This window comes from Amblyomma americanum, chromosome 3, assembly GCF_052857255.1.
Source record: "Amblyomma americanum isolate KBUSLIRL-KWMA chromosome 3, ASM5285725v1, whole genome shotgun sequence".
Classification (NCBI taxonomy): domain Eukaryota; kingdom Metazoa; phylum Arthropoda; class Arachnida; order Ixodida; family Ixodidae; genus Amblyomma; species Amblyomma americanum.
The window spans coordinates 101,174,834-101,202,306 of record NC_135499.1 but is presented as its reverse complement, the minus strand read 5'-3'; the positions used below and the strand labels follow the sequence as shown (position 1 = coordinate 101,202,306).

The 27,473-nt window shown below is 44.4% G+C and overlaps 2 protein-coding genes across 6 annotated transcripts in view; one reads left to right on the top strand and one right to left on the bottom strand.

Moving 5' to 3' along the window:
- LOC144124746 (secernin-2) overlaps positions 1–22,928 on the bottom strand; it is an 85,626-nt gene extending 62,698 nt beyond the window's left edge. For 2 of the 5 annotated variants that reach the window (XM_077657607.1, XM_077657606.1), the window contains exons 1-3: positions 21,517–21,614; positions 11,456–11,628; positions 9,497–9,684 (exon numbers count right to left, since the gene is read on the bottom strand). In XM_077657607.1, the coding sequence (XP_077513733.1) occupies positions 9,497–9,684; positions 11,456–11,628; positions 21,517–21,598 (443 nt within the window). In that variant the 5' untranslated portion in view covers positions 21,599–21,614. Of the gene's footprint in view, positions 1–9,496; positions 9,685–11,455; positions 11,992–19,952; positions 20,042–21,516; positions 21,615–22,746 lie in introns of those variants that run through there. The other 3 variants (XM_077657610.1, XM_077657609.1, XM_077657608.1) reach the window with 3 other exon arrangements.
- A 180-nt stretch (positions 22,929–23,108) lies between these two features.
- Positions 23,109–27,473, top strand: part of kdn (citrate synthase) — a 37,402-nt gene continuing 33,037 nt past the window's right edge. Inside the window, exon 1 of the mRNA XM_077657604.1 lies at positions 23,109–23,267. Within this exon, the coding sequence (XP_077513730.1) occupies positions 23,220–23,267 (48 nt within the window). The 5' untranslated portion in view covers positions 23,109–23,219. The remainder of the gene's footprint in view (positions 23,268–27,473) is intronic.

Sequence of the window (27,473 nt, the reverse complement as noted above, 5' to 3'; positions counted from 1 at the left end):
ATTCCAATCCCCATTAACCTCCATCATGTGAATCCTGTTGTCAAAAGTGAGGGCCACCTGTTCCTCACAAGGCAACAGAAGAGAACAGGAAGCTGACATGTTGGCCCAGAAGAATCGGTACATTTCCAGTTTAATTTAGTATGTGGCCTGTCCAAGTCCGGACACCACAGATGCGAAATGGCACTCAAGAGAAGAACTGCACTCTCATCATACTCCAATATGTGAGGTGCATCAAGGAAGTGATTCTGAAAAAACAGTGTCCATGCACACTCACTTCTTGCCATAGCTCAAAGATAGCACCTCAAGAGAGAAACAAGTGGATGCGGTAAGGTTCACAAAACATTTCATGCAGCAGTGCTCCGCCTTGTACAGTGGCAAAATGAAAAACTCAAACGCAAGGCCGAGACAGCACAAGAACAATGTCAGAAAAATAGATGAAGAGTGGATGTTGAGTGGATACTGCAGCATTCTAAATGCTTCGACCACTGAATCACCTTCGAGTGAGCGAGCGCACTGGCCATTGAGTCTAATCTGTTCAAGAGGTTTCAGAAGCCACGGCATGTTCAGCATACAAAAGAAAACATCAATAGGTGTCCAGAAACACTGTCCTCAGCCTTTTTGAATGGCCCATATGACATAGCCGTAAGGAAGCAGGCACGATCTGCTGCCTAGTGCCCATCTCTCTGCCCCTGAGGAAGGAACAAAGCTGGTTCCGAAACAATGGGACTGCTGACAACCCCTGGTTGGAGTCAAACTATTTCATCCTAACAACACAACGCGTTAATTCCACACCATCAAGGCAAGCCAGAACATCCGGTAGGTCCCTGCACGAGACTTCGCAAATGGCACTTAGCAAAAACCACAAAGAAACTTCACCACATTACATCTGACAACATCAGTGGTCATAAGTGTGCACTTGCACTAGTCCTCCGAAATGCTCATTCCTCTATCGCCCAAATGCCCAGGGCTTTTGATATTCTGCTTCATTGGTGACCACCTCAACACTGCCCCCTGGAACTTTTCATTTAGCTCGACTTTGACTGCACCAGGCACAGACCAGTCCAGCAATTTCACAGCAAAGTTTGCTTACTCCTCAAAACTTGCAGGAAGCTGCCTCTTCGAGCATTTTAAGCCCTCTATGTTAACTCACTGAGGGCTCGGCAGTGCAGGGGTGGATTTTTTTTAGAAAGAAAAGCCATGCCAAGCCCCATTTTGTGGCCAAACAAGTTGAAGAAACACATGGCTCAAATGGGACCACCAACTCCAAGAGTGACCCATAAATTTGCCCCTGTAGCAGAGCTGCCACAGGCAAAGTCTGTGGATACTGAATGCTAGGTGCATGAAAAAACTTATGCATCTATGACCGCTCACTTTCACAATTATAAAAAAATAAAGAAATAACTAGGGCTATTGGTGGCAGAAGAGAAAAGGGCCGTAAGAGTTATGGCATGCAGTCAGTGGTTAGGACTCAATCTTGCCCAAGTCTGGATGACCGAACACCCTTTCAGGTGTCTACAGCCTACGGGTTTCTCACAAAATAAATTACACATTGTGCTATGACACAGTTAGCAGATATGGCTGAAGGTGATAGAGCATTTGCATTATGAAAAGAAACAACACTCTCTCACAGACAGAAATAATATTTGCTTACCGAGTTAGAGAACTAGCATGCATAGAGAAAAAAAAAAGCAAATGAAAAACAAATAAATGCCACTATATGTGCATTAATTTCCGAATTAGTTTCCTTTGTGATAAAATATCTTCATTCAAGAATAAAAACTTGGTACCTTTTTTGAGTTTTGCGACAGTATGGGATCACGAAAACAAGTCGACAAGAAGATGGTCGCCAAATATGCTACTATCAGGAGAGGAATTGCTAAGCATTCAGCTGTACCAAGGTGAAAAACTTTCCAACCACCTTCAAGTGCTAGTTAAAAGCTATTTAAACACTATAGTATCAGTGCTTGGTATACGAGCAGTTCCTCACTGAGGAGCACATTACAAGAAATTCAGTTACCAAACCAGTGAATGGATTACCATATATATCTAATACACACACCTGTTAAAATATATACACTCGTCAAAACACCTGTGCTCGTTAAAATACAGGCGCAGGTTTGCGCTCACCTTCTCGTTTTAGAAATACGAGCGTCACTTTTTTTACTCCTAGCAAAAGTTGAGAGCGAAAGAAAGCTCTTTGATGGAAAAAAAAGAAAAACGTACTTCAGCCAGCATGTAAAACGTACTGTCATGATCCTCTGCACAGGGGATGGGGTTTGAGGGAGGAAAGAGCACAAAAAAAGGAAAGAAAAACGTAGCAAAAAAAAAAAGGAATGTAGTTTTACAATCAGAGTATAGACATTTTGAGTGCAGCTGTGGAAAGGCTGCGAAGTTTATCACGAAGGCCAATGCCCTGCAGACAGGCATGCAAAAGGTTCAGTGCATGCTACTGCTGTGAAGGGCAGGGTGAGGACCTAATATGCTTTCCAGGTAGATGGCATTTTCACAAGTGTCTCCATTCTAAATTTGGAGCATGTCCTCTTGTCTACATAAGCTGGGCTGGGCATCTCAACAAAACATGCTGCGCAGTTTACACTAACCACAACTGTCATAGTGCAGACTGATGGCTGTTCGTAAATTCAGCCCTTTAGAGGGACTGAATGCTGAAGCGTTTCGAGACGACAAAGAAGCCGGCGTGGAAGCCATTCTTTCCCAAAGCACCAGTCCTATGGTGGCACTACAGAGCCCCCCACCCAGACAACATGTCTAAATAAAAATAAACGAAGGGAAAAAAAACCCTGCAAAATCACAATGAACCAAAACACTAGGAACAAAAATCTATAGGCATATACAGGTGAAGTCCGTGTCCAGGTTGTAGTCTGATTAGCAAGCAGGGTCCCATATAAGAGGCTGTTCCGAGAGGTCGTGGCTGGGTAAAGCGCAACGGCCGGGGAGGCCGGATGACTGGATAGCAAGCTGAGGAGCCATGAGTCATCGCTATGATGCAGCCGAAGTAGGGACACCAACTGTCAGACGCTGCATGACCACCAAAGATGTAAGCTACTTGTGCCAGCTGTGTTGACGGTGGGTGTTCAGTTTGACAAGACTGTGTGGCATAGGACGGTGGTCAGTGGGCGAACGGTGCAGGGTAGGTGTTGTAATGATACGCGGGTGTCGCCGGCCCATACGACGTCGAGGAAACATAGTCGTAGGGATTCTTCGTGCTGTGAACTTCACTGAAGGAGTGCACGACTTGACGAGGTTAACAGTGGCCAATGCTGTGCACGGCGGATGGTGCAGGTGCCGTGGAAGGAATGCGCAGCTGTGCAGGCAATCAGTGAACCAGGGTCTTGACGTACGGATGCATGAAGGGCTGGCAGTGGCACTGTGCGAGCAGAAGGTTGCTGTGTGTCTGGTTCTTGGTGTAGGGGAAGACGGAACACTAAGGCAACATGAGTCTCCACCAGCTCAACAATACGCACCAGGGAAGTTACACTGCGTGGATCGTGGGGGTCTGGCAAAGGGCAGGCACAGAACTCAACTGACATGGCCTCACTGTGCAAGGAAATTTCAGTAGGTGGGGAGTACACTTGCGGCAACGAGTCCAAGAAGTGGCTTGAGTCTAGTGCTGCAGACTCACACAACTCACAGGCCAGTGCATAAACAACGGTAGGGCTTGCACAGGGCGTCGGGGCTTCAAGCGAGTGCACACGAGGGAGGGACAGTGCCAGCTGCACTCCCTGGGTTGTTGAAGAGTCAGAGGGCGATGAACGAGTAAAAGGAATCCTGTAGGAGGCAACGACAGCCGCCTTCAGGTCATCGTATAAAGCTGGGCCGGGCTCCGTCAAGATGAGCCACTTGAAGAGGCCTTTGGGGAGGTGCATCTTGGCCAGAAAGTAGTGTATGGTCTGACTGGACACAGCATAGATATAGAAGTGCAATTCTAGAAGAATAAACCAGAGGGGCGGATTCTTCTCGTAAAAGGGTGCTACGCGAGGAAGCTCAGGGAAGCCACGCCGTGTGGGCAGCGGCTGAGTGCACTCGCCTTGGTCGTAAGGTGCCCGCGGAGGCAAGCCCATGACGCGGTGAGTTAAAGACAGATGACCGGGCTGGATGAGCCAGGCAGCTGGAGGGCGCATAGTGGCAGTGCCATGCCGGGAACCAGCAGAGAGCGAGGAAGCCAGGTGTGAGGAGCGCGGCAGTGAAATGGCACAACTGCGGGCTGCTTGCACACCCGAGAAGTCTGATGTCACCACAATGGGAGTGCTAGATCCGGCCCCACATTTATTGCAGATGGCTTGAGTCTCTACGAGCAGTGACGGCCAGCGAGCAACATGTCCACTCTGCCACTCAGCCTTCAATGTTCTAACCGGCGCGTGCCTGACACCTCTTCCTTTTCCAAAGCGCCAGTCCATGTGGTGGCGCTACACCATTTTTTAGGTTCCTGCACACAACTGCAATTCTTCACAAACAATCTAGTTGCCTCTAGGGAATGTAAACAAGATAACTCACCCCACACAGCAAACAGAAAATGATAACACCGTACACCAGTACACAAAATACAAAAAAAAATTATAGTCAATGTGCGTAGTTAGACCAAACGCGAATTAGGTGTGCTAGCAGTATTGTCAGACAGCAATAACGAGTTAATGTCCATATATGTGGAATTGGTCATTCTCTGTATTCACAGATTCTTGGGAGTCTTCCTACCACTCCTGGCGCAGTGGTGCAGCGGTCAAGTGATGCACCACTGCCCTTCTATGGCAGGTGCTGCCATCATTGGGAGTTGGTTTGTTTGGCTTGGGTTACAAACCAGGTTGCTCTTCCTGAGAAGCCTCTCATGATTATTTGATTTGCCAAGTGACACGGCGGCAGATTGCTAGGTATATAAGTATAAATGCCCAGGCAGGTAGCCCACCACTTTGTAGGCAGGTGAGCAACCTACCACAAAACTGGCTATGAGTTGATTGGGGCAGATTCATGGCTGAGGGGAAGTGTAATCTCTCTCATGGTCTGGGTTAGGGGCACTGGTGTGAATTCGATTACACAAGGTAGCCTTTGCCGGAGGGTGGAGACCTGAGAAAAGCGACTACGTATACTGTTCATGCGTATATATAGTTGTCCATCTTTTTGCTGTTTGCTGCTAGGCTAACACGTCTAGTGCTGTAAAAGCAAGCTGATTATTATAACGCTTGCTTACATCCATCAGGACAGTAAACGTTCCGGCTAATACACCCTGTTACTGCCCGTTTTGCTCGGGTCTGAAAGATAACAGTTTGAAGACTAAACACCAAGGCAGAATGAGCACTACAAGCTTTAAATACCAAGGACACAGGAACAGTAAGATGGCAAGCCTTCTAAGCAATTTTTATCTGATGATCAGCTCAAAGCTGAGCACTGTAATTCCACAGAACTAAAGTGGTCTGAGACGAGCTGATGTGCAGAGTGGCAGGCAAGAAGTTCATAACACAGTTTTCATGAAAGAAGGTTTGGACAAGGCCGCTGAGTAGTACACAGAAGTAGGGCTTGCTGCTTGCCAAAATAAAGTATAGGACAAAGACAGAGTACAAAGCTACATGTTCTGTGGTAAAACTGAATCCGACAAGCAAGCGCCCGTGAGAAACTTGGCAGCCAGAGTGTGTGCTGCAACTGCAGCCACGAGTTGTGGATGCACCCAAGATAGCGGAAAACTTGTGTCATGTGTTGAAAAAGGAACAGCAAAGGAATGCACAAGTTGACTGTCCAGCTCAGGCACAAGAGGAATCTGACAATGAATTCCAAATTCTTGATATGATTGTAAGTGATATATACCAAGGAACCAAACTGGACAGTCAAAACAAAGCCCTCTAGTCATGCTGCGCTCATAGAAATCAACACAGGGGCGTAGCAGCATCTCCTACCTCATGCCCTTTTACCCAAGCAGGGTGAAGAAAGATGATTCGAGCCATCTTCCATGCTCCTGATAACTGGCAGAGATGGTGCTATTGAGCACTTCGGGAACATTTTCACTAAATTTGTATTGGCAACACAGAAGAGCCAATGAATTTCTGTGGAATCAAGAAAGGGCCGGAAGAAATGCTACTAGATCTTCAGGCTCAGAAATCATTCGGGGCTAATTTTACGGGTCCAAAGCAATTTTCACCGAATTTCCAGAGCTTTTATTTTAGGACTAGGTTGCATGAAGAAAACAAGGAGGCTTGGCCAGAATGCAAATGCAAGCACAATAGTGCAGCCCTAGCATTGGATACCTTGCACCTTTTGGAAGAAAGTTTGCCAGGAATCGGCCCATTAGGAACAATATTGAAAAAAAAAAGAGGAACGCCACAGATTGGGTAAGCCCGCTGGTCATTTATGGCTGTTCGAGCATTTGCATGGACCAAGGCACAAACACCACTGTGTGAAGCACATGCAAACGTTATCACCTGGCACCCTGATCAGTAACCGAGTGTGAGAAGGGAAACACAAAGATATCTAGCAAGTTAGATGCTAGGTATAGGAGTCTACAGTGACAATGCACTCATTAGGGTGCAACCCAGCAGAGGCATGATGCACACCTTCTAAGTGGGTTATGCATTTCCAAAGAAGGGATTAACCCAGATGAAAAACTTGAAAAAGTTTGTAGTAGCCAGACTGCCAGCGCCGTCAAAGCAGGCTGAGCAAAAACTGTCGGGTGGTGTGAACAACTTTCGAAGGTTAGTATTAAACCTTTCTGGGAGCAGTAAAAACTTGCAAGTCCAACTGAAATGAAACTGCATGCCTGATAGGTGAGATGCTCATAGCAAACAGTGGAGAGACATTCCAATTGGAACCTATACTTGTGATACGAGAGCAATTCGAGTTAATAGGCAAAGTGCACACCTTTGCACAAGGAGTGGCAGGGCAAAATTTGGTGGCCAGTTGCCTGCACCTCGCATATGTTACCAGATGCAGAATGAAGATAAGCATAAACTGAACAACCAGCTCTAGGAATCATGTTCCTACATGAATCTTTTCATGACTTCATCACTGGGTTCAAATTCATAGTTTAAATGGATCATCAACCCCGTTTAGCGACTGCCTCGAAAGCACTTGTTAGACACCCCCCCCACTGCATGCAACATTCCTTTCTGCACCTCATAATATGTAATACTTCATTTCTAACGTGTCCTAGAGAAGGATCTCAGACTTGCCAATATGCTGTCAGAAATCGAAGCTGACAGCAATGACATGCCTGAAAGTGAGCTAGAGGATGTGACCAACCACACGACTGCTACTCTCGGCACTCTCGTCAGTGGCATAACAGACGAGTGCCCAGTGAAATACTAAGTGAGTGAAGATGACAGCCTAAAGGCAAGTTAGTGAAGCTCCACAAAATGAATGTGCAACATAACAGGTCAATTACCTCGCTTCAAAGCTATCGTGCATAGGGAGTACTGTTGTGTGATTCTAGAGTTGTCATTCCAAAGCCACAAAGCACAGCTGCAGCTGCATGCGGGTCACTTAAAGACATTGGCAAACGCAAAGAAGTGGCGAAACTATTGAGCTGTCGGCCTGGGACAGTGGCAGAATAACGAAGAAAGTCTTGAAGTGCCATACGTGTCGCTGTTTTGTTAATGCAGGCTGCCTGACCTGTGACCTGCTGATCCAAAGCAGCTGCCCATGCTACCGATGGCCAGTGTTCAAGTGAACTTTTTTGAGCCTGTCAGGAAGACTACTCTTGCAGTGTGCATTGCCTGTTCAAATGACCTCCAAAAAAAGAGCTCCTTCCCTAAACGACCAACCCCTGTGTGATAGGAAGGCGGGATATGATGTTTGCTTGACATGGCATTCAGCTTGAAGTGCAAACAGGCGGTGGAAATAACAAGTTCAGTCAACAACACCTAAAGGCGATCACCTTTGGGGCAATGAAGTGAAAGACTATGAACTGATCCCTTAAGGAACTTGTGGCTACAACCCCTATAGGGATCACCTTTACATTGATTCCGACTGTGACCATAAAGATTGGAAAGCAAAGGCTCTCATCAAAAAAGCCATGACAACTCCACAGAGGCCAATGCTGTCAAAAGCAGCAAATCTGCTCCTGTTTAACCAAGTGTTCGAGGTCTAGGTGCAGACTGTGATAGAACACACAGAAGATGTAGCTGAAGGCTCCTATTTTTATCCAGGCTTGGTAGCGCCAGAACAGTCTCGATGCATCAACCTCTCAGCACGATGCGTAAAGTCCAGATCCTTCCTGTCGAAACACCAGCTGATCAAGAATCCCCTCTGCGAGAGCCAAGGCAAGGAGGCGTGCAGTCGACCAGAATTGGGAATGCCGAACCAGTGCGCCCACCTCAAATGTGGGGCCAATGTTCAGCAAACTGTTTGACGCAAAACGTGCTGTAGACAATTTTCTTCATTCAGAGCAAGAAAGACTAGCTGGGTCTGACAACCATGATATGCACCGCTGTTCCAGTATAAAAGTGGCAGTACCAAATTAAACACCATCTCTGGTTCACACTTTGGACTGATCACTTGTTGACACAAACATGTGGTGGCAACCTGCAATGTTACTGCTTGGAAGGAAGCATGTCCCAGTGAACCACCAGATACTTCTGGGCTCCTTAATTTTCCTGATAAAATAATACAATATGTGAGAAATAATACTGCCAACACTTACACAGAATACAAGCTACTTCATGAACTGGAATCTAAACACGCAGTCTTTTGGTGAGTGCAATACAGTAAAGGGATTCAGTCTTCAGTCTAAGCACCCAAAATTATGCCACAGTGCTTTGTTTGAGAGAACCAAAGGAAGCTTCTGGTCCGAAAACAAAGAGTAATAAAGCTGCCAAGTTCGAAAGGCAGCCTTAATTTGCCCTTTGCAGCAAAACACTGTGCCACACTGCCACTTGCACAATCAGGTGCATATTCTAAGTGCACTTTTAAAGCTGACCCCCACTATATTGCCGCAGAACTGATTTTTGCATGAAAGGAGGCCTGTAGCTGTGTTGCATACAGAACTCTGCTGTCTTGTTGGCAGCAGTATGCACATATGTGGTAATAAATGGCAATAACTAAAATTACACACAAAATCCACGTTTTTTTTCTATATGTGTGGGACGTTATACTAGTTACATGGAAAAGTGAGGCCACTGCTTCCCGTGATTGCAGGCACCCTTGAATTCTATGCAGCCCCTCTTTTCAGGCAATCGGCAATTTTTGAAGAAAACCACGTGCAGCCATTACCATGAAAATGCAAAATTAGATTACTGCAGAAATGCACCTGATGCTGCTAGGTGTTGACTAGAGCCCATGCCAACTGCAACTAATTATTTACCTATGAAGCAATGTGTGCGCCACCCATCCATGTGTGCAGTGCACGCTTGCAAAGCATGAATGACTCGGGTATGTGATTCTTGTTGTGCCAGGCAGAAAACCGTGAGCGTACATGTGAAATGATTCCCTCATTAAAGTATGTTGCCCCAATAGAGCTGCACAGCCCTCGCAACCAAATAAGATGGAGTCCTCTGCTCACCTGACCAGGTCCATGCCAAGCAGCCGCTCAGTGCTGTCATCTGGCCCATTGAGGTGTGTGAAGACAGCCTCATTGCCAACACACACGCCGTGCTCATTGGCGCCCATCTCGGCACCCCACATCCACGCCGGCTTGCTCAGGATGACCGCACACGTCTCCGGAACCTGGTCCACTTCAATGTATGTGCACTGCACCAATGTAATCAAAATTCAAACCAGGACGTGTGGGTCAGCGTAATGAAAGGTGGTGAATAATGAGGGATTCCAACAAATGCAAGACGGTACAAAAAAAAAATAGTTTGGGGCCCCCTTCAGTCACTTGCTCAATTATGAAACTGGATGGTGGAGACCAGCTCCTGCCTGCCGTGTCACGCTTTTCACTTACAAGCAAGTCTCGCCACCTGTGCTGAGACATTCCAGAGTTGTCAGATCTTAAAGCAGGGCCCTTTGTTTTCTTTTACCCAATTCTTGCGCCCCAAAGGATTTCTTAAAAATCAAGCTAAACTCAACTTCTAGCCAGAAACATGCCTACTAGAGAAAGTAGTTTTCCAGTACATAAACCTGGAAACACCTTCCACAAGGATGTTTTCAGTCAACTGGCCATTTTAAACGTCTTTTAATGCTTGTTTTCGTGACATGTTTATACTTGAGGATAAGCTCGAAAGGTAAATCACAGAAGTCAGATGCCAAGTGACGGATACTGACCAGATGTCTTACTGGCATTTAACACGGTTGGTGTGATGCTGATTGTTACGAACACAAGCGGTGAACAAAGACAGCGTACAGAGGCAGGCGGGTGTTGCCTGTACGCAGAAGTACTTTGCAGGTGATGGTAATGCATGCAACTAAGTCATCAATAAATGAGGTAAAGGAAATATGTGTCTTCTGTAATGTTTTAAGTACAACCTCACATTTCCAAATTGTATATGAAAGATGATCAGAAACAAACGCAGCATTTTATGTTACACGCACATAAAAAAGAAATGACAGCTCATAGTAAATTGTTTTTTGGTGCAAAAAAATCACTCAAGAAACCCAGAATTAGCTCTCGCTGATAAAGAGCTGGCCAAAGGCACACCGCCATGTTCAGGTAGATTGGTGCCTGTCAGACGCGGTCTTTGCGAATGTTCAACACATCAGCCACTACCCGAGAGATATTAAATGTGTCACACCGCCCGAAATTACACTGAAGGGCACATTGACAGAATGGCGTACCGTGGTTAATTTGAACAGCCGGTCTGTTTGAACTTGCACTTTAGTCCCGTCAACACAAAGTGTGTTCACAAGGCTGCCTTTAATTTGAACAAACTTTATGCCTCCTTTGGCTTCAAATGATCAAGAGGCGACTCTAATTTGTTTTTTCCTTCTCATTTCTTTTTCATCTCCTTCCATATTTAATTTACATTTACAGCGACAGCTGGCAATGGCACACAACCCAAGATATGTGACGTTGGCAGCACAGTGAGAGGGGTACAAGAGGGTTGTGAGAGGGGGTGGGACAGTTCTTAGACTGCTCTATGTGTGGGACATTGCTTACATTTTATAAACTTAAAACTGCACAAAGGATGGAACACAGAAAAGAGAAGCACATGGGACAATCACAGACTAGCAAGTGGTTTATTTCGCCAACGCCTCCTTTCCGCTTCAACAACAAAGTGCATGTGCACCAAACACACAATGCCACAAACGTACAATTACCTTGTCACACTGAAAAATTTCAGTTCCTTCCTGTACAAGTTGACGGAAGTCTCACTTACACATTTGTGAGGGCCGAATCTCGTTATCTGGAAGGCTTAGCCCACCGCACTTTTCTGCTTATGTTTACTAACATTGTTTTCACCACACATGTGTCGCAGTGTAACAGCTTTTGCTAGGTACTTGCATTACACAGCACAGCATAAAACATCTGTGACTTTTTTTTTCTTTGTGTAGCCTTTGAAGCAACGCCATTTTTACACACCTGCAGCTTGGTAGATGCACCATGCTGGGTCCTGGGCACATACACGACCTCCTGCACCTCCCCTGAAGGCCTGTCAGAGTTCTTGCCAAACACGACGCAGTTGTTGCGTGTAGCTGGCGGCAGAGCCACAAAGGTGTCGCACGATGTCGGTCGTGCATTTCCAGGAAGAGACTCTGCGCGGAAAAAAATAAGAGAAATTCAGAACGAAACCCGATACTAGCTGAGGCACACTCAATAAACCAATGCATCGTGTGCCGAGTTTTCATAATTCTGAGATTTACAAATTCTGGAAACCCGCCAACCATAGAATTTTGAATTGGTACAATCCAAGATGAGTACATCAGCCATGGTAAATTTTGCAGGAAACTGCGAACTTAGCTTGTTCAGGTGAGAAGCATAGAATGAATGAAGTGGCGAGCACCTTTGCAGGTATCTTCTTTTGAGAAAACATAGGCCTACGTAAGCTGCCGAGGCATTCTGAGTAGGCGACACCTTTAGTTGCAATTCCACTTGAGGCAATGACACTGCCATGGGTTCTGTATGAATGCGCAAAAAGTTGATCTTAGAGCTTTTAGTAAGGTCAATTGCTTGTCACTACAGCTTGTACCTGCATTATTTGCCTTTTCTGAACATAGTCTCATGAAATTTTGTCAGAACCGCAAGCGAAGTAAGAGAAGAAACTGCAGCAAATTTTTCTGCTCCCACCGTCATGTGACGGTCATTAACAATGCTCAGCCACGCATTTATGGAAAAAAAATACGAGTACTGCAAGTGTCCCCCTGAGTAAGTATCCTGACCAAAAAAAAAAAAATAAATGCAGCGGCCATTCCAGAGCACACAGGTACTACATTACTGTTAGGCCTGTGAAACGTCTTAGATTTACCAACTTTACTGCCCTGACTAAAGTTTTGCTTTCTCTTCATGCCACAATAAATTTCAGCTACCACACTAACATAATGTCTGGCAAAGAAATGAGCAGGAGCTTTTGAAAAGTGGCCATCAACTGTGGTACGTAACATTACCATTTAGGTGCAAAAACATGTAACCATATGTGCTCCTGTTTATGTGTAAGAAGTACACAAGATGGCACATGACAAACAGCCAGAGAGCATGTAGTCAAGCTGAAAATGTAGCCAACATAGCTCATACAAAAAAAAAGAAAGTGGTGTCAAGTTTAAAACAGGCTTGCTCACATATTCTCACCCACTCATTAATCACTGGCTGTAAATAAGAGAGGAATCAGGACTTTTACATAACATGACCACCTGGGAACTCTAGACATATAGCTTTAGCTACAACTAATAATATTTATTCCTCATGAATCACAAAAGAATTTATTCCAGCCATTATAAATGCAAACTGATGCATTCTGTTCAGCAGTGCACAATGCAACACATACTACAGCACAGCTCTGCTGACAAAAGTCAAACAGCCAATTAGGAAAAGCATGCGTCAAACAAAATCTTCTCCAGCCTCAACCCATCCACTATGTAGCTAGTTTTGTTAGCCTAAAAGGCTGCAAGCAAACTGCGTGTGTAGGTACCAACTTTTAACATTGCAACTGGATGCTCTACAAACGGCACCACGGAGGTGAGAAATGGTTTCCATTTCTGTGGCCACTACATAGTGCTCTGGCCTCCCTAGGAAATGTCAGTTTCAGCCCTCAATGTCCAGAAATGTAAAAACGACTTTATTAGCAAAACTGCTGTACCAATTAACTCACATAAATTTGCTCAGTTAAAACAGCAGAGTGAAATGCTATGCAGGCTAGAGACAACAAACTGCCATCAGTACTGATAGTGTTCCAAAAATTGAAAAATGTTTTAATAATAAACTTGTAACCTTGCACATTCTTGGGAGGATACTTAATATGGAAATGATTGGTGAAATTTACATTACAAAATTGTGCCAGCACCCCAATTTGTTGCCTGTGTCTGACTCTAAACCCATAGCTGTTTCTTCATCACACAAGTTCACAGGTGAACCGCCTCCTTGCCATGTACAGGAAACGTGACCATATTTTATTGGTGACCAAAAACTGTCAGCCTTAGAATATTATGCTGAAGACAGAATTGAGCTAAATCATTGCGATACTGGGTGATGTTCGATTTGAAATTGCCTGTTAGTTCCTTATTGCAATTTCTCATATTAGTTACAAAGACTGTTAACAAAGACTGTAAAATCTGCATATCTATGATTCACCTAAAATAAAAACCAGGAAATCACAGATATGCATGAAAATGCCATGGTTGCTCAATGATGACCCTGTAAACGAGCATCCTTTGAGCACCGCCCTTAGAGTACTGCCAAAAAGCCTGTTTTCACATGCTGAAACAGTGAGCGTGCTGAGAATGCCTGTCGAACCAACAAATTTCACCCATATATGATATAGACCTACTGTAGATGCATGAAAGTCCTGAAATCACTAAAATTTCTAAATTTGCGCCTGAAACTAGTGCATAAACCATACGAGCAAAACAAGACTTTTCAGTAAGCAGCAGTCGACACAGTGGTTTGGCTTCACAAATCATCACTATGGGTGCTAATTTCTGAAGGCACCACATCAACCTGCTCCTGGTAGCTGGCCAGAATGAAGCTGACTGACTGCGCACCAGAATAAAGATACTTAGTATGTTTCAAGAGTGTAAAACGACCCGGAAAGTGTTATCTCCAAAAAAATGAAAAGGCACTGATCTCAAGGAAGGCATCTTCGAAATTGGTGCCTGGTGGCAAAACCAAAAGCTGCACATGAAACAAGACAGAAGGTATTAAATTATGACCACTGGAAGCTGCAGTGTGCCCATAAAAGCTTCGAGAGCTCTGAGGTAACTTTATAGCCATTGATGGATCACTGGTAATTAATGACCAACAGGGATGGAAAGGAAAGAGTTAGCCAGTACTGCATCTTTCCTACCAAGTCAAAGCCCAGCTTACCCTCAAAGTACAAACCAGTGCTGCATATCACAAATTAAACTAGTCTTATGTGCTCCAAGTTTCAGTTGCTAATGACAAACCAGGCTTAACAACCAAGCTGTAGGTTTCACTTGCTAATGACAAACCAGATTTACCAACCAATATGAGGTACTTCAGTCAACAGCAGAAGGCCATAAGCCAAGCAAGGCCTTCAATTAGCATCAAACATGCGACATTTAGGCTCGCACTCCTGACCTGGAAGTATATGTTTATGAAATTTAGTGATTATGGTGGACTGGTGTCCGGAAGAAGTCTTCCAAAGCAGTTATGTCAGGTGTGAGAAAAGAAACAAAAATATGGCAATTCTGCAGCATTACATAGCCAGCTATCCACACCAAACTAACCCCAACAGAGATGACAGCTGGGCAACAACAATGGCCATCAGAGCAAGCACACCTGAACATAGAGCCCTCACTGCTACTAATCCAGCTGTGGGTGAGTTCTGCAGTAGAATGCTGCAATCAGCATTGTTTAAGAAGAAACAGAAAACTATCTCACAGGTGATTTCAATACATCAAAAATCAGCACTTTTGAAAAAATCTGCGCTGCTTGATGATGCCAGATGAATGAATAGACCTGCTTCAAATATGCCAAGGCAACCATAAAAAAAAAGAATGATCATATGAAATCCACTTAATGGACAGCCAAGTGGATGACCTCACTTTCTGAATGAAAAATGATATTTCACAAGTTTAAGTATTAACCTAGCTATGCTTGTATTACTGTTGTATGTTGCTGTCACCTATGGGACCAAAATTTGGAGGCTAATAAAAAGGTCAGAAGCGAGGGTCAAAATAGCCCAGCAAATAATGACAACAAAATAATAGCTGGAACGTAAAATACAGAGAGAAGTCAGCGTGGACAAGCGAATAAATTTAAGTTGGGGATGTTTTAGCTAAATATAAAAAGAGTTAATGGACATATACAAGACACACAATGATCAGAAGGCCAGATGTACGTGACAGGGTATGACTTTACTGCAAGCTTTTTGTGCGAAAGCAAAAGCAATATTTAACAGGGTTGAACTCAACCAAGAATCTTGTGTGAATCCTCAGAGTAACTTCGGTAAGCTCGGGTTAGTTCGGAGGAGCGTTGTGCAAGCTGCAGCCAATACGAGGAAGATCGGGTAAGTTCGGAGAAGTGTCACGCCCGCTGTATAGGCAATAGGAGGAGGGCATCGCGCCAGCTGCCGTCGAGTGGAGCGAGGACAATTGAAAAGTGAGAAACACGGTTGCGTGCATATGCAGGTGCCAGAAAAAAGAGGCAAAGAACGAACACAAGCTCTTCCACATCTACCAGGTTTAACTATGTTAAAGCCCTACCACTTTTTTTACTTACAGACTTCTTTTTCCTCTAACTCCCTTTTCTCTTTCACCTCTATATCACCTAATCCCTTTCCCCAGAGTGGGGTAGCACAAACCGGTTTCTTCTACAATTAACCTGCCCTCCTTTCCTCCTTCATAATGAGTACAACTCACAAGTGGTCGTCTATTAAAAAGGCAGAATGGATACTACGGGAAAGAAGGCATGGTGAAGGGTGGCCCCGAGACTCGGAAGGAATGGCGAGCTTGAGAAGACTGCTGAGGTAAGCTGGCTGGTGCAAGACAGGAGTAAGAGAGTATGCTAAGAAGTTGCTGGCTTTGACCCCTTTCAGTTGAAATTGAAAAATTAATTTGGCACCACAGAAAAACATGATATATTTTTATGCAACCGTGCAAGTATCAGATGTTCCTGACTTTTATAACTATTTTTAATTTCAGGTAGAACCTGAGATGGCAAAAGCACACGCAAGTTTCATGTCTGTGGAGTTTCCGGTCATCATGAAGTTTTTGTTTCTGCAGGGAAATTCTGCAAAAGACATTCACACTGAGATATCACAAGCACTAGGGGAGAAATGTTTCTCCTACAGTGCTGTCACAGCCTAGGTTGCTCATTTCAAGGCTGGGCATTTCAACGTTGAAGACGAGCCCCACAGCGGGCGCCCCACAAGCTGTCCATAAGCTGATTCTTGAGGGCCAGCGAATATCCGCCAAAAAGATAGGCCAGATACTAGACATCTCCCGAGAGCGTGATTTTGACGACATTGCTGATGTCAAACATGCTGCCAAGAGCTGACCTGACGACCTATCACATAATTTTTTTTTTAAGTGGGCTAGAAAAGCCAAAACAATGATGTAATAAGTGCATCAGTCTGATGAGAGAATATTTTGAATAAATGTGCACTTTCAAAACTCTGACTCTATTCTTTCTGTGCAAAGCCAGGAACTTCTCGGCACCTTTATAGAGCAGCAGGTCACGTAGAGAAGCCCTTCCCTGGCAGTGAACTCAACTCAGCTAAAAATGATGATAAATGTTATGTTTAAAAATCTTCTTGCTCTACCATATCACTGAAAGATGGTTGTCAAATAATATACAATGCTTTACTTTCAGGTCATAGTCTTGAAGTATGGTTGAGTTAGCCATGCAGTTTTGGACATCTGATGACAACTAGAAGACAGTATACCTGAATTAGGTGCCTACATTATAAAGCTAAACCTAGCTCTTTCTCATCCACTCTCAAAAGCTGTATGAAAAGCAGTCTAAGCCAGTGTGCTGGCACATGATAACCTTCTCGTGTTTAGGGGGGGGGCTGCGAGATTGGTTGCACACGTCGCGCATGTAGCTTAATGAGTAATTCAAAGGAACACCAAATATTGAGAGTAGGCAGTATAAAAACTTGCTCAAGGCTTTCTACGCACACAAAGGGACTGCACAAGCAAGCACCAAAGGCAATAAGGCAATGCCTAAACACAACCTATTTGGCTTTGAAAGCACACAGAACCAAGATTGATGGACATTCGGAACCTACTGTAATCGGTAACAGCATGCTATATGAAATGGCATTGTAAACATACTCTTCCTAACCTGCACACATGTAATCGGTGTGGGAGGTGAAAGATTTGGCTGCTGACAGGACTGTCCAGCACATGTGGTAGCATATGTGAAGAAAAGGTAGCATTGCTGATTCATCTAGGCCTGGCTGTTACTGAGACCTCAACTTGAAGAACTTGAATGCAGAACTACTGTATAGAAGTACTATAATATTAAATTGCCCAAGACATAACAGCTAACAATAATGGTGAACAATATAAGATAGGTAAGACTTCTCTTACTGTACCCACTGATCATGGGTCACTGGTGAGCCATGGATGTCACATGCTGTTTCAGAACTATGAATTTACTTTCAGACTTGTCATGCCATCAGTTATATGGTCTAAGACGTCTTTCAGTTTTGAATTAATTTGCAACTTTGCCACAAAGCAGTGAATACTGGTGAGTGTCTTATTAGCACGGTGCCCAACTTTCCTTAGCTAGAATGGCAGACTGCCTGACAACCGAGCACTCTTGCAAATGGCTTGGGTTTAGCGATTTTGTTGCATCTTCGGATAATTTTCTTTCCTGCTAGTAGTAGCAGTGAGCCTCAGAATGATGCAAGATAATTGATTTTAGCTGAAGACCCCGGGAAACAAGCCTAGAACATCAGCTGCCATCCATTGGGAAGCTTTGTTTTCTGACTGCCGCCAGTTTACTGATTTTTTTGTGCCAAGATGCAATTGAGATGTTTGCAGTATAATGCCCGTTATTTGCTACATGTCTATCTTAGGTGGCCAAGAAATGCTGCCACAATCTCTTTAGAGAATGCCACTCTGCCAAAGAAATGATCCTGCATCCAAAGTTGGCACTGTGAAGTGAAGCCAAGAGAACCATGCAGTGAAGCCAAAGAAATCGTGCAGTGAAGCCAAGAGAACTGTGCAGTGAAGGCAAATGAATGCGGGTGACCAAGCAATGTTTGCGGGCTGTTCTTTCAGTAGAGATAATATAATTTGAGTCAACATAAATTAATATCTCTAGATGCTTATTCTAAGCAAGCAGCCTAATGCTAAAGCCAATGAACCATAAAAAAGTTGCAGGTGCAGAGGAGTGTGGCTTGATGCCTTGCTTATTTACATGGGTTTCTCTGGGCTCCTAAGGCTACGCCTACTGGTGTGCAGCCAGCTTGCTTTTCGCTTTTGGCCTTCTTAACCTACAGAAGACATTTCACTGCTCTTCCGGGCACGATGCGTGTCTGTGCACATCTTTCAACATTAAGGATCCTGTTTCACCCACTGACACCAAAACCTTAGACAGTGAAGATTTTTGTACGTAATTAAAACAAACTTATTTGAGGTAGAATTTTACTTCTATGCATAGCCTTGAGCCACTGGAATAACCCAACCTGCTCCTTAACGCAACCAGCCAACCCACCAAGCTCACCCCCACCAAGCAATGGGGCTAGCACAAACGGTGTCTGTTTGCATTTGACATATGCCTGCTGCTGTTGTTTCCACCCAGCGGCAACATTGAGCACACATCATCTCACACTGTGTGCCTGTCGATCTGCGTGCCTAACACTCCCTTCTCTTTCTACGCCTCTGCTTTCACTATGCACAAGTGCTTTTCAACTAAGCAAGAAGTGCAGTTTTGCTCAGCCAATCACTCGGACCATATACGTTTGAATTTCCAACAAAACATGCTTCCTTATGTTTGGCAACAGCCTGTAGTTGCACTGGTTAGTGTTCTGAGAACATGGTTAAAAAAAAACAGCATATATAGAAATAAGAGCACCAGTTGGTTAGAGTCTAGGGATTTTGATGTCATGTTAACAAGGAAACTTGTCAGGTATATATATCCCATGACTTGTCATTGACACATATCAGTAGCTTATATTGAGATGCCTGATTTCAGCTTAAAGTTTTATAACAGAAGCACCATGTGAAGCATACTCAGTCAACTAATAGCCACTATCCACCAACTAGTACGATCTACTAACATTTGCTCACAATATTGATTTCTCGTCAAGTTTTCCCAATTACTAGTAATAATAATCTTTATTTCCATCGAGATGATGGAGGAGGTCGTAGGTAAAAGCTGCTCGTAAACGGCAGCTTGACAAAGGCCCACAGCCTCTCTCTACAGGGCAACAGCAGCAAAGCAAGGACACTCACAAATATACATATAGTCTCTTCGCTATATCACAGAGCCAAAAATAAGGGGATCAAAAAATGAAATAGAAACAAAAAAATAGAACAATGATCAATACAACACACCAAACACCACTTAAACTTCACATATCTTACTTTGTCACTTCGCAATACAATCACTGCATCAAAAAATGCTTTAGTACTTTCAAAACATTCTTGAAGTAGCTGAATGCAAAAGTATAAAATTCTCTGCATGTGCACTTTAGAAAACATTCCCTTTTCTATAGTCACTTTCCTGAGCATTGACTTTCAACAGTGATATCCAGCGTCCTAGTTGAACAGATGACAGCTAACAGATAATAAAGCTGAACCCAATACCCTGAAACTAAAGCTAACCTAAATTTGTTTGTCTACAAGATTATATTTTAACCTCCTAAAAATATAAGGAACACTTTCATTATGTCACCTGGAAATCGCATGGTCTGTGAGCTTGCAGGGACAACATGGTGAAAACAGTTGCTGACCTTTTTTTTTTCTTCTACATATCTTGATTGAAGAGAGGAAACATCAGTTTACCGCAGACAACCACGAGCCCCTTGAAAACTTGGAAAAGCTGAAACCATACAACAGCTTAGCCATTTAAGTACAGACAGGAAATTTTGGTTGTTTCTTTTTCTAATGTGATGATACACATGACATTAGTAAATGTGAATCGCTATATGTGATTTGCTTGTGGCCAGAAAAAATTTGTAATTGAATTTTTATCTCTAACCTCATTTCAATTGCAGCCTTGACAGCTAAACAGTGGCTATAAAATATGTCAAGTTGGACATCAGGTCATGTGAGGCATGAAAACTGCAATATTACAGCAGCTTGTTCATTCATAGCCATTCCTAGTCTTGAGATAGGCTGCGCTAAGGATTGGAATGAATTATAATGATGAAACAACGATTATATCACTGTTTTCATGCTTCACGTGACCTGAAGTCAATGTTCACATCATATATCCACTGTCGGGCTACCGAAACTGAAATGGCATGAGAGAAGATAATTAATACTGGGCATAGGAACTCCACGTGGTGATTAATATATAGTAATGTCTTATGCACCATTGCAAAGAATAATACACGCATCGGAAAATTTGGTGCCTATGCTGCTTTGAGCAATACAGCCTTGCAGCCATACGATGATCCATCTTTAACACATGACTGCTGGCTAAAAACTGCACAATTAGTAATCACCGTTCTGTATAACATATACCATATGGCAATAGATTGCTTCCCTTGCTATTTTAGTGACCATAGTTTGGTGCAAAATAATGACAAAAGCGAGCACCTTGCAACATGAACTGCACATAATTTATGGCTGAGCGGTTCTGCCAGTCATTATACAGGCTAAAAAAACGCCTAAAGAAAGTAGATGAGTTTGGAAGCTATAGCATTAGTTATACCTGAGCAAATGAACTTGTCTGCACCTGAACTACCTCTCCTGCAGGCATACAATTCCTGGTCATCCCTTTCAATCACCCCTTTTAAATTTCGCACTGAAATTTTGTTTAAAACTCATTTCTCTGCGCCAATTAAGCTGCCTTCAAGTAAGTGTAGACGCATCTCCTTTGCGCATAGCCCAAGGGGAAAAATGGTTGTGCGTTTTAGTGGGCAGGTTCAACCAAACAAAAAGAATTTTCATTGCTGAAGCCTATTCATAATCTTCAAAGCATTTGTAGTATGCAATTTAGCCCATCCTGTCTTCTTCAGAGCAGGAACATTATGCAGTCAAAACTAACTCGATAATTAAAACTTGAAGGGCACCTGAAATACATATGTTCGAACTATGAAAAGTTAGCAATTAGTCGGGCCTGATCAAGTTCCTTTTACTATTTATTACATGTCACGTTCAAAAGACAAAAGCAACCATTCGAATAAACCGGAAATTCGAATTAAGCGAGTTAAAATTTTATAATGAGTCCTGATGTACTACAGAAAAAGCGTTGCTCTCTTTTTTAGTGACACGAAATTGACGAAAGGGAGGCTAGAGGAAAGGATAGGAGATATTTTAAAAGCAAGTGTACAAAGCTTGCGACGTTACCAAACCGCAAGCAAAACTGACGCCACCAGACAGCGTAGATGCGGCTGTTTGCGATTTCCGAACAAAACTGAGGCGCCGACATCGATCGGACGGCAAGTCAAGTGAACGGCACGTGCTTTATTGCAAGCTCTCAATACGTGCGCATTTATGCCGATAACGATGAAGCAGCCGAAAGAAGAGACTACCGCTGCCGACGACGCGCTTACACGAACGTGAGGCAGGCTCCGCCGCACAACGCGTAAGGCTTGCCGTGAAGACTGCACAAACAACGACTCTACCCAACCGATCGAGGTTTGTATTACGAGGGCACGGACACCACTCGTTAGCATTTGTGGCGCCGAATTAATCACAATACGGTGGCACACGCCGCCTTAAACTTCAATGTGTTCCGCACGGTGTATATACCTGAAACGGCGTTCCGCGCGGCATATGTGAAATTTGTCCACTGCACTTTCCCATCCGTGGAAGTTTCTTTATTTTATGCGTTCTATCGGGTCCGACACCTCGTTTCCAGCGTGGCCGTCAGTCGCCGAACGAAAGAATGAAACCAGTCGGCTAGGGTAGCCAGCAATTGTCCGCCGAGACACGCGGATGCCTTTCGCAGACAGCTCTAGGAATGTAGGCCATTCGCAGAGGGAAAAAAAATGAAAGAAAAAAAAAAACGCAGCAAGAATACGCAGGGCGACAGAAAAAAAAGAAAAGAAGGAAAAGGGCGGAAACGTGCTAAAGAAAATGGTGCAGAAGAAAATACCAGGGAAACATTTGAATACGTATGCTGGAGAACTATGCTGCGATTAATGTATATGCACACATATAATACCGGCAGAGATGCAAACTATACCGACCACAACGCGAAAGACCGTTATGCAAGCCCCCCAATGAACACTTCCCGAGTTTCAGATCACCAGAAACAACACTGCTGCTCGGCTCCAAACTGCTGATGTCTCGGTGTCCACCTCGCGATGCTCCCTAAATATTTTGCTCAAGATAACCTTCAAGTGCATCGCTTTTCTGGAAAGAGAAATGTATTCCCAGATTTGCAGCTCGAGCAGCGAGAACCGGTAAAAGAAATGTCTAGAGCATGCGGTTACAACCGTGTGCTGCTGTCGGATAGAATGACTACACCCAACCGAGACAAATGTATCGATTGGTGCGGCATACGAAAGTAGAAAAATGCCGTCCAGATCGCACGAAATCCGCGGGGAAAACAAAGTTTCACGAGGCACGTACCCATGGCGAACGGTTTGATACGGGTTTCTTTGCGACCGGCCGACGACCAAGGCCCGCACTCTACGCACCGCAGCAATGGACGATTGATTCGCAAAACTCCAGAGTAAGTTCAAAAGCTTCGCCCGCTTCGCCTGCGCTTACCAGACGCCGCGCACGCAGGTGGGTTGGCAGCACAAAACCCCAAGATGTGAGGCATCATGCCGTATCATACTAAGTAAATCAATTCAAAACAATTTTACTTTTTAATTTACTTATTAAAAGTTTACAGTTATTTGCACGGAGTTTACGTTTATATTAGTATAAATTTATTGTGTTTTTTATCCAATGTTTGAGCATTTTGTTACACTTCTCGTTTTCGGCATGCCCGACCCTTTTCCCATCGTGGGCTTCCAGGAGCTGCAGCGACCGGCGAGTTTGGACGTTGCTTACCACCCAACTCTATCATCCCGGCCTCTCCAAGGAACATCACCGGCATGGCTCTCTTTCGGTTACTTCCAGCTCGCAGCATTGTACAACCTCAGGTGAGTTGGAAGTGTTTCTCTACTTTGCCACCCCCGACTCGATGCTTCGCCTCTGAGCCGACCTTCGCGGTGCATATGCGCTTTCGGAATGAATGACCGCGTTGACGCAATTAAAGGTGCGTGTAATCCTCGCAAAACGGCTGAACCGGCTTCGGAACCATATTTCCAGGTCGTTAATTCATCGACGACTGTTGGGCGCAAATTTAATTAGCTGTGGCTAACTGAGTTTTCCTCCTTTCGAGGTCAACCAGGTCGACTAAACGCCGCGCGGTTGTTCGTATCCGCGCTTCGCTGATTCTCTCATGGACGTGGCTTTCGTTTCGTAAACATCGCGCCTGGAGTCTCCGAGCGCCGGCTTTCCGAACGATTTGCAGTTCGACTCAGAAGCGCTTTTTTAAGCGTCGAAAAGACGAGTCCGATTTCGGCATCGAGAGGCGCGCCGGCTCACTTTTTCTCGGCGTGCTAGTTTTTGTCCAATTCGTGTACGGCCTTGCATCGTCCAAGTGAAATGTGGTTGTTTTCAGTAACGTATCGCATGCTGTCGGCAAAAAAATAAAATAATGATCGGAACGGCGCGTGGCCCTTGGCTTAATCCAGCCTCGCACCGCGGTATTTGCAACGTGGTCTCATTTTCACCTGCCGGCCGGTGCTCTCGGAAAGACCAGTCTTCGGGGACTACCCCGGCAAGGAACGGGTTAAGTTTCGTCCGTGGCACGTTTCACCGCGCACTCATTTTCCTCTTGTCTTACGCACTGCGTAGCCTTGTGGTATCGCCTCGCAGCATGGCACAAAGTAGACACTCGACGTCGGGGTTGTTGATTCGTTGCACACGTGCGCTCGCCGTCAATTTTTTTGTTGTTTCCGCTGCGTTGTTCCGTTTATGCTGCTGCATCAGCTCAGTGTAACGAGAGCATGCCCACTGGCTTCGCAAATGAATCACGAATTCCGTCGCTCATTGCTGCGTAAAAGTGTCGCTCGTATGATTTGTAGGGGAGTCGTTCGCTCATCGCCTGATCCTCGTCAACCCACCGGCGGCGTGCTCTTTACCCCCCCCCCCCCCCCCCCCCCCCCTTCCGTTTAGTCGCGCCTCTAAAGCGGAGGAGGAGGCCGACAGGTACTTGACCTCGCTCCAGATGCAAACCATCTTCGTTACACCCTTTCAGCAGCGTTGCTAGTCGTTCCGTTAGCGGCGGAGATTCGTTTGGCTTGAATTTCAACCTTGCGACCTTCGTATCTTGTCTTGGTTACAGCGCTCTACAAAACACTACTGACGATGAAACGAACGGAGAAAGACAACTACAAACGCATCATTAGTAAAAGCATTGATGAGGGCACCAGAGACACGTATATTGTGCGTTCATTGTTCTAACAGTGCTTTGCCCTACTAATTGAGAAATGAGTAGGTCGTTCCTCCATTCAGTGTGACTCACTATCAAGATAACACCTGATTCCTGGTTGTTCATACTATCGGCTTCCAATTGAATAGTTAGATAATATTGAATGGCTTTGTGTTTAGTGGCATTTGTTCCCTGCTGATTGCAGTGCCAAATATTTAATAAGATCAACTGCATCACATTTCACTAACTTCGCTAGATGTATGAATAACTTGCTAATAGAGCTGCGTCATGTGCACTGTATGCTCTGCAGGTGCTGAAAGGGTTATTGCTTCTTGCCGGAAACCTTCTCAGTTATGTGGCTCGTGTGCAAAGCGTGTAACTGCCCCCTGATAAGTTTTTTGCACTTGTAAGCCGGATGAGTGAGAATCTGGGTCTTTTTCACGTGGAATGTGGAGTGCGAGACTGACACTGCACTTTTATCTGGTGCTTATCTCCTGTGTGACACCTAGCTCCTGTGGCATTGGCTCATAGGGGCCGCTATCTTATCCGGTGGAAGCTTTTTTGAGCAACACTCCCCAGACTAAATACGCATGGAGACGGGGTCACGACCGTGGAAGATAATGCATGACCCACCTTGATTTTTAATGTTCTGGGAAGATCGGCATATGGAAAGAAGTCCTTGTGTAGAAATGAGGTTAATGGCTACTTAGAGAGCAGCATGTGTGCTGAGCACTTTGCACCCATGTAATATTGTTATACTCACTGCTGCATTTCATCAATATGCTATTGAGGGCAAGCCTAGGCAACTTACGCAATTATTCGTGTGCCTTAGTTTCATGCAACCTTTTTTTTCATGTTTATTTTTAAACTTGTTGAAGGGTAGCCAAGGCCATTTGACTCAAATCTGATTGCATTGTCTTTGACCAACCTGCCTCCTGCGGCAGTGTCATTAGCTAGTAATATTTTCCTGGTAGTCTCAGTTCTTTGTGATAACAATCGATTCATTGTGGTAGGACTGTGGTTTTTCCATGAGCATTGTTGATTCGCATTTATTTCACATGAAAAATAAAGTTGTTGGCAGTGGACTAAAAATTTGCGCAGATTAACAGCTGCCAGCTGAGTTTGTAGATTGAGCCTATCAAAAAAATGTAGAGCAAAACTGCACTTATACAGAAATTTTGCAGCTGTGTTGACGCATGCAAGCAGCGTGTTTTCTGCTAGCTGGCAAGGGTGGTTGTCCTTTCTAGGGCATCCTCTCTGAGGCTAGGTTGCTGCGTGAACACCTGCGCAATGAATTCATGTTTTAAGCTAGAGAACCAGAAAAAAAAAAATCACATGGATGGGCCAGCTTTATTACTGGTTTTGCCATGAGCTGTGCTACATGTCATGAAACAAATGGATGTTTTTTGTTTAAGAAAGATCTTATTAGAAGCAGTGTGTTGCATTTAGTAGCATATGTAGACGATGACACCAGGACGAATTTCTCCTTGCTAGGGGTTCAGAAATAGGTGAGAAGCATGACTTCATAATTAGGCTCATTTTGGTTGTGTTGAATTCGGCTGACTTTTACTGACTGGGTCTTGATCAGTCCGGTTGTGTTTCATGCATTTTCATTCCATCGTGGATTTCATTTTTGAAACCAGTCACAGCAGTGCTAGGGAATAGTTAAAGCTTTAACAGATGCTCTGCAGGGAACCCATTCAGCAATGACGCATATGCCTGGGTTAAATCCTTGTTTCATACGCGTGGTGAGAAGCCCGTTCAGTGTGTGGGAAAATTATAATTTAAAATTTGCAGCTTCTTGAGCACTTACTTTGCAGTTCATGATTGAACATAAAATTATCAAGTTTTTGTAGCACTCTTTTGGCATGTTGGTTCTGTCCACAGCTCTTTGTGGAGGTGAAATGCTAGAGATCAGTGTACCATGGATGTCAGTGCATGTTAAGAACCCCAGGTGGTCAAAATTTTCCGGAGCCCATCACTACGGTGTTAAAACCCCATAAAACCAAACCACATCTCTTTGATTGCATTAGTTGTGGAACTTTTGCAAGTCTTAATGCTTCGAAAAGAAAGAAGTGTTCTGGTAGAATAACAATTAGCAGTTCTACCAGTTGCCTCCAACAAAACAAACTGGTGAGTGGAGCCAAAAGGTTATGGGTAGGCACTGTCTACATTTGATGCTGGAGCTCTCAGGCACTGCATGTCTAGCATTCTTCAAAAGCTGGTCATAGGAATCACCCATGACCCGCGTGGATCAGTGGTTAGGGCGCCCGGCTACTGATCCAGAGTTCCCTGGTTCGAAGCCGACCATGGTGGCTGCGTTTCGATGGAGGCGAAACGCTAAGGCGCCCCTGTGCTGTAGATGTCAGTGCACTGTCAGTGCACGGTAAAGATCCCCATGTGGTCGAAATTATTCCGGAGCCCTCCACTACGGCACCTCTTTCTTCCTTTCTTCTTTCACTCTCTCCTGTGGTTCATGTGTCTGGGGATGTGTGACAGATACTGTGCCATTTCCTTTCCCCAAAAACCAATTTTCAATTTTTTTCACCCTTGAAGCTGGTGCCATTTGTGGAACTCTTGACTATGTGCTGTTCTATGTGCAAATTTATAACGGAAATGTCTGCCAGTTCGTATAGTCGGTCAGCTTTTTAAGAGTACCTCGCGAGTATTGACTGGCTGGTATGACGGCACCTCATCACTGCACACCGCAACAAAACTAGTGAAGATTGCCACATTCTTGAAACGTTTCTATACCACTGCGGCATTGTCTGCTAGGCTGTTGTTGCAAGTGCAATGTAACCCCAGCGCTGTTTGCTCTTTCACCATCAACTAGCGATAGCAGAAGCGCATGCGTTGGTTCGTGCTTTTT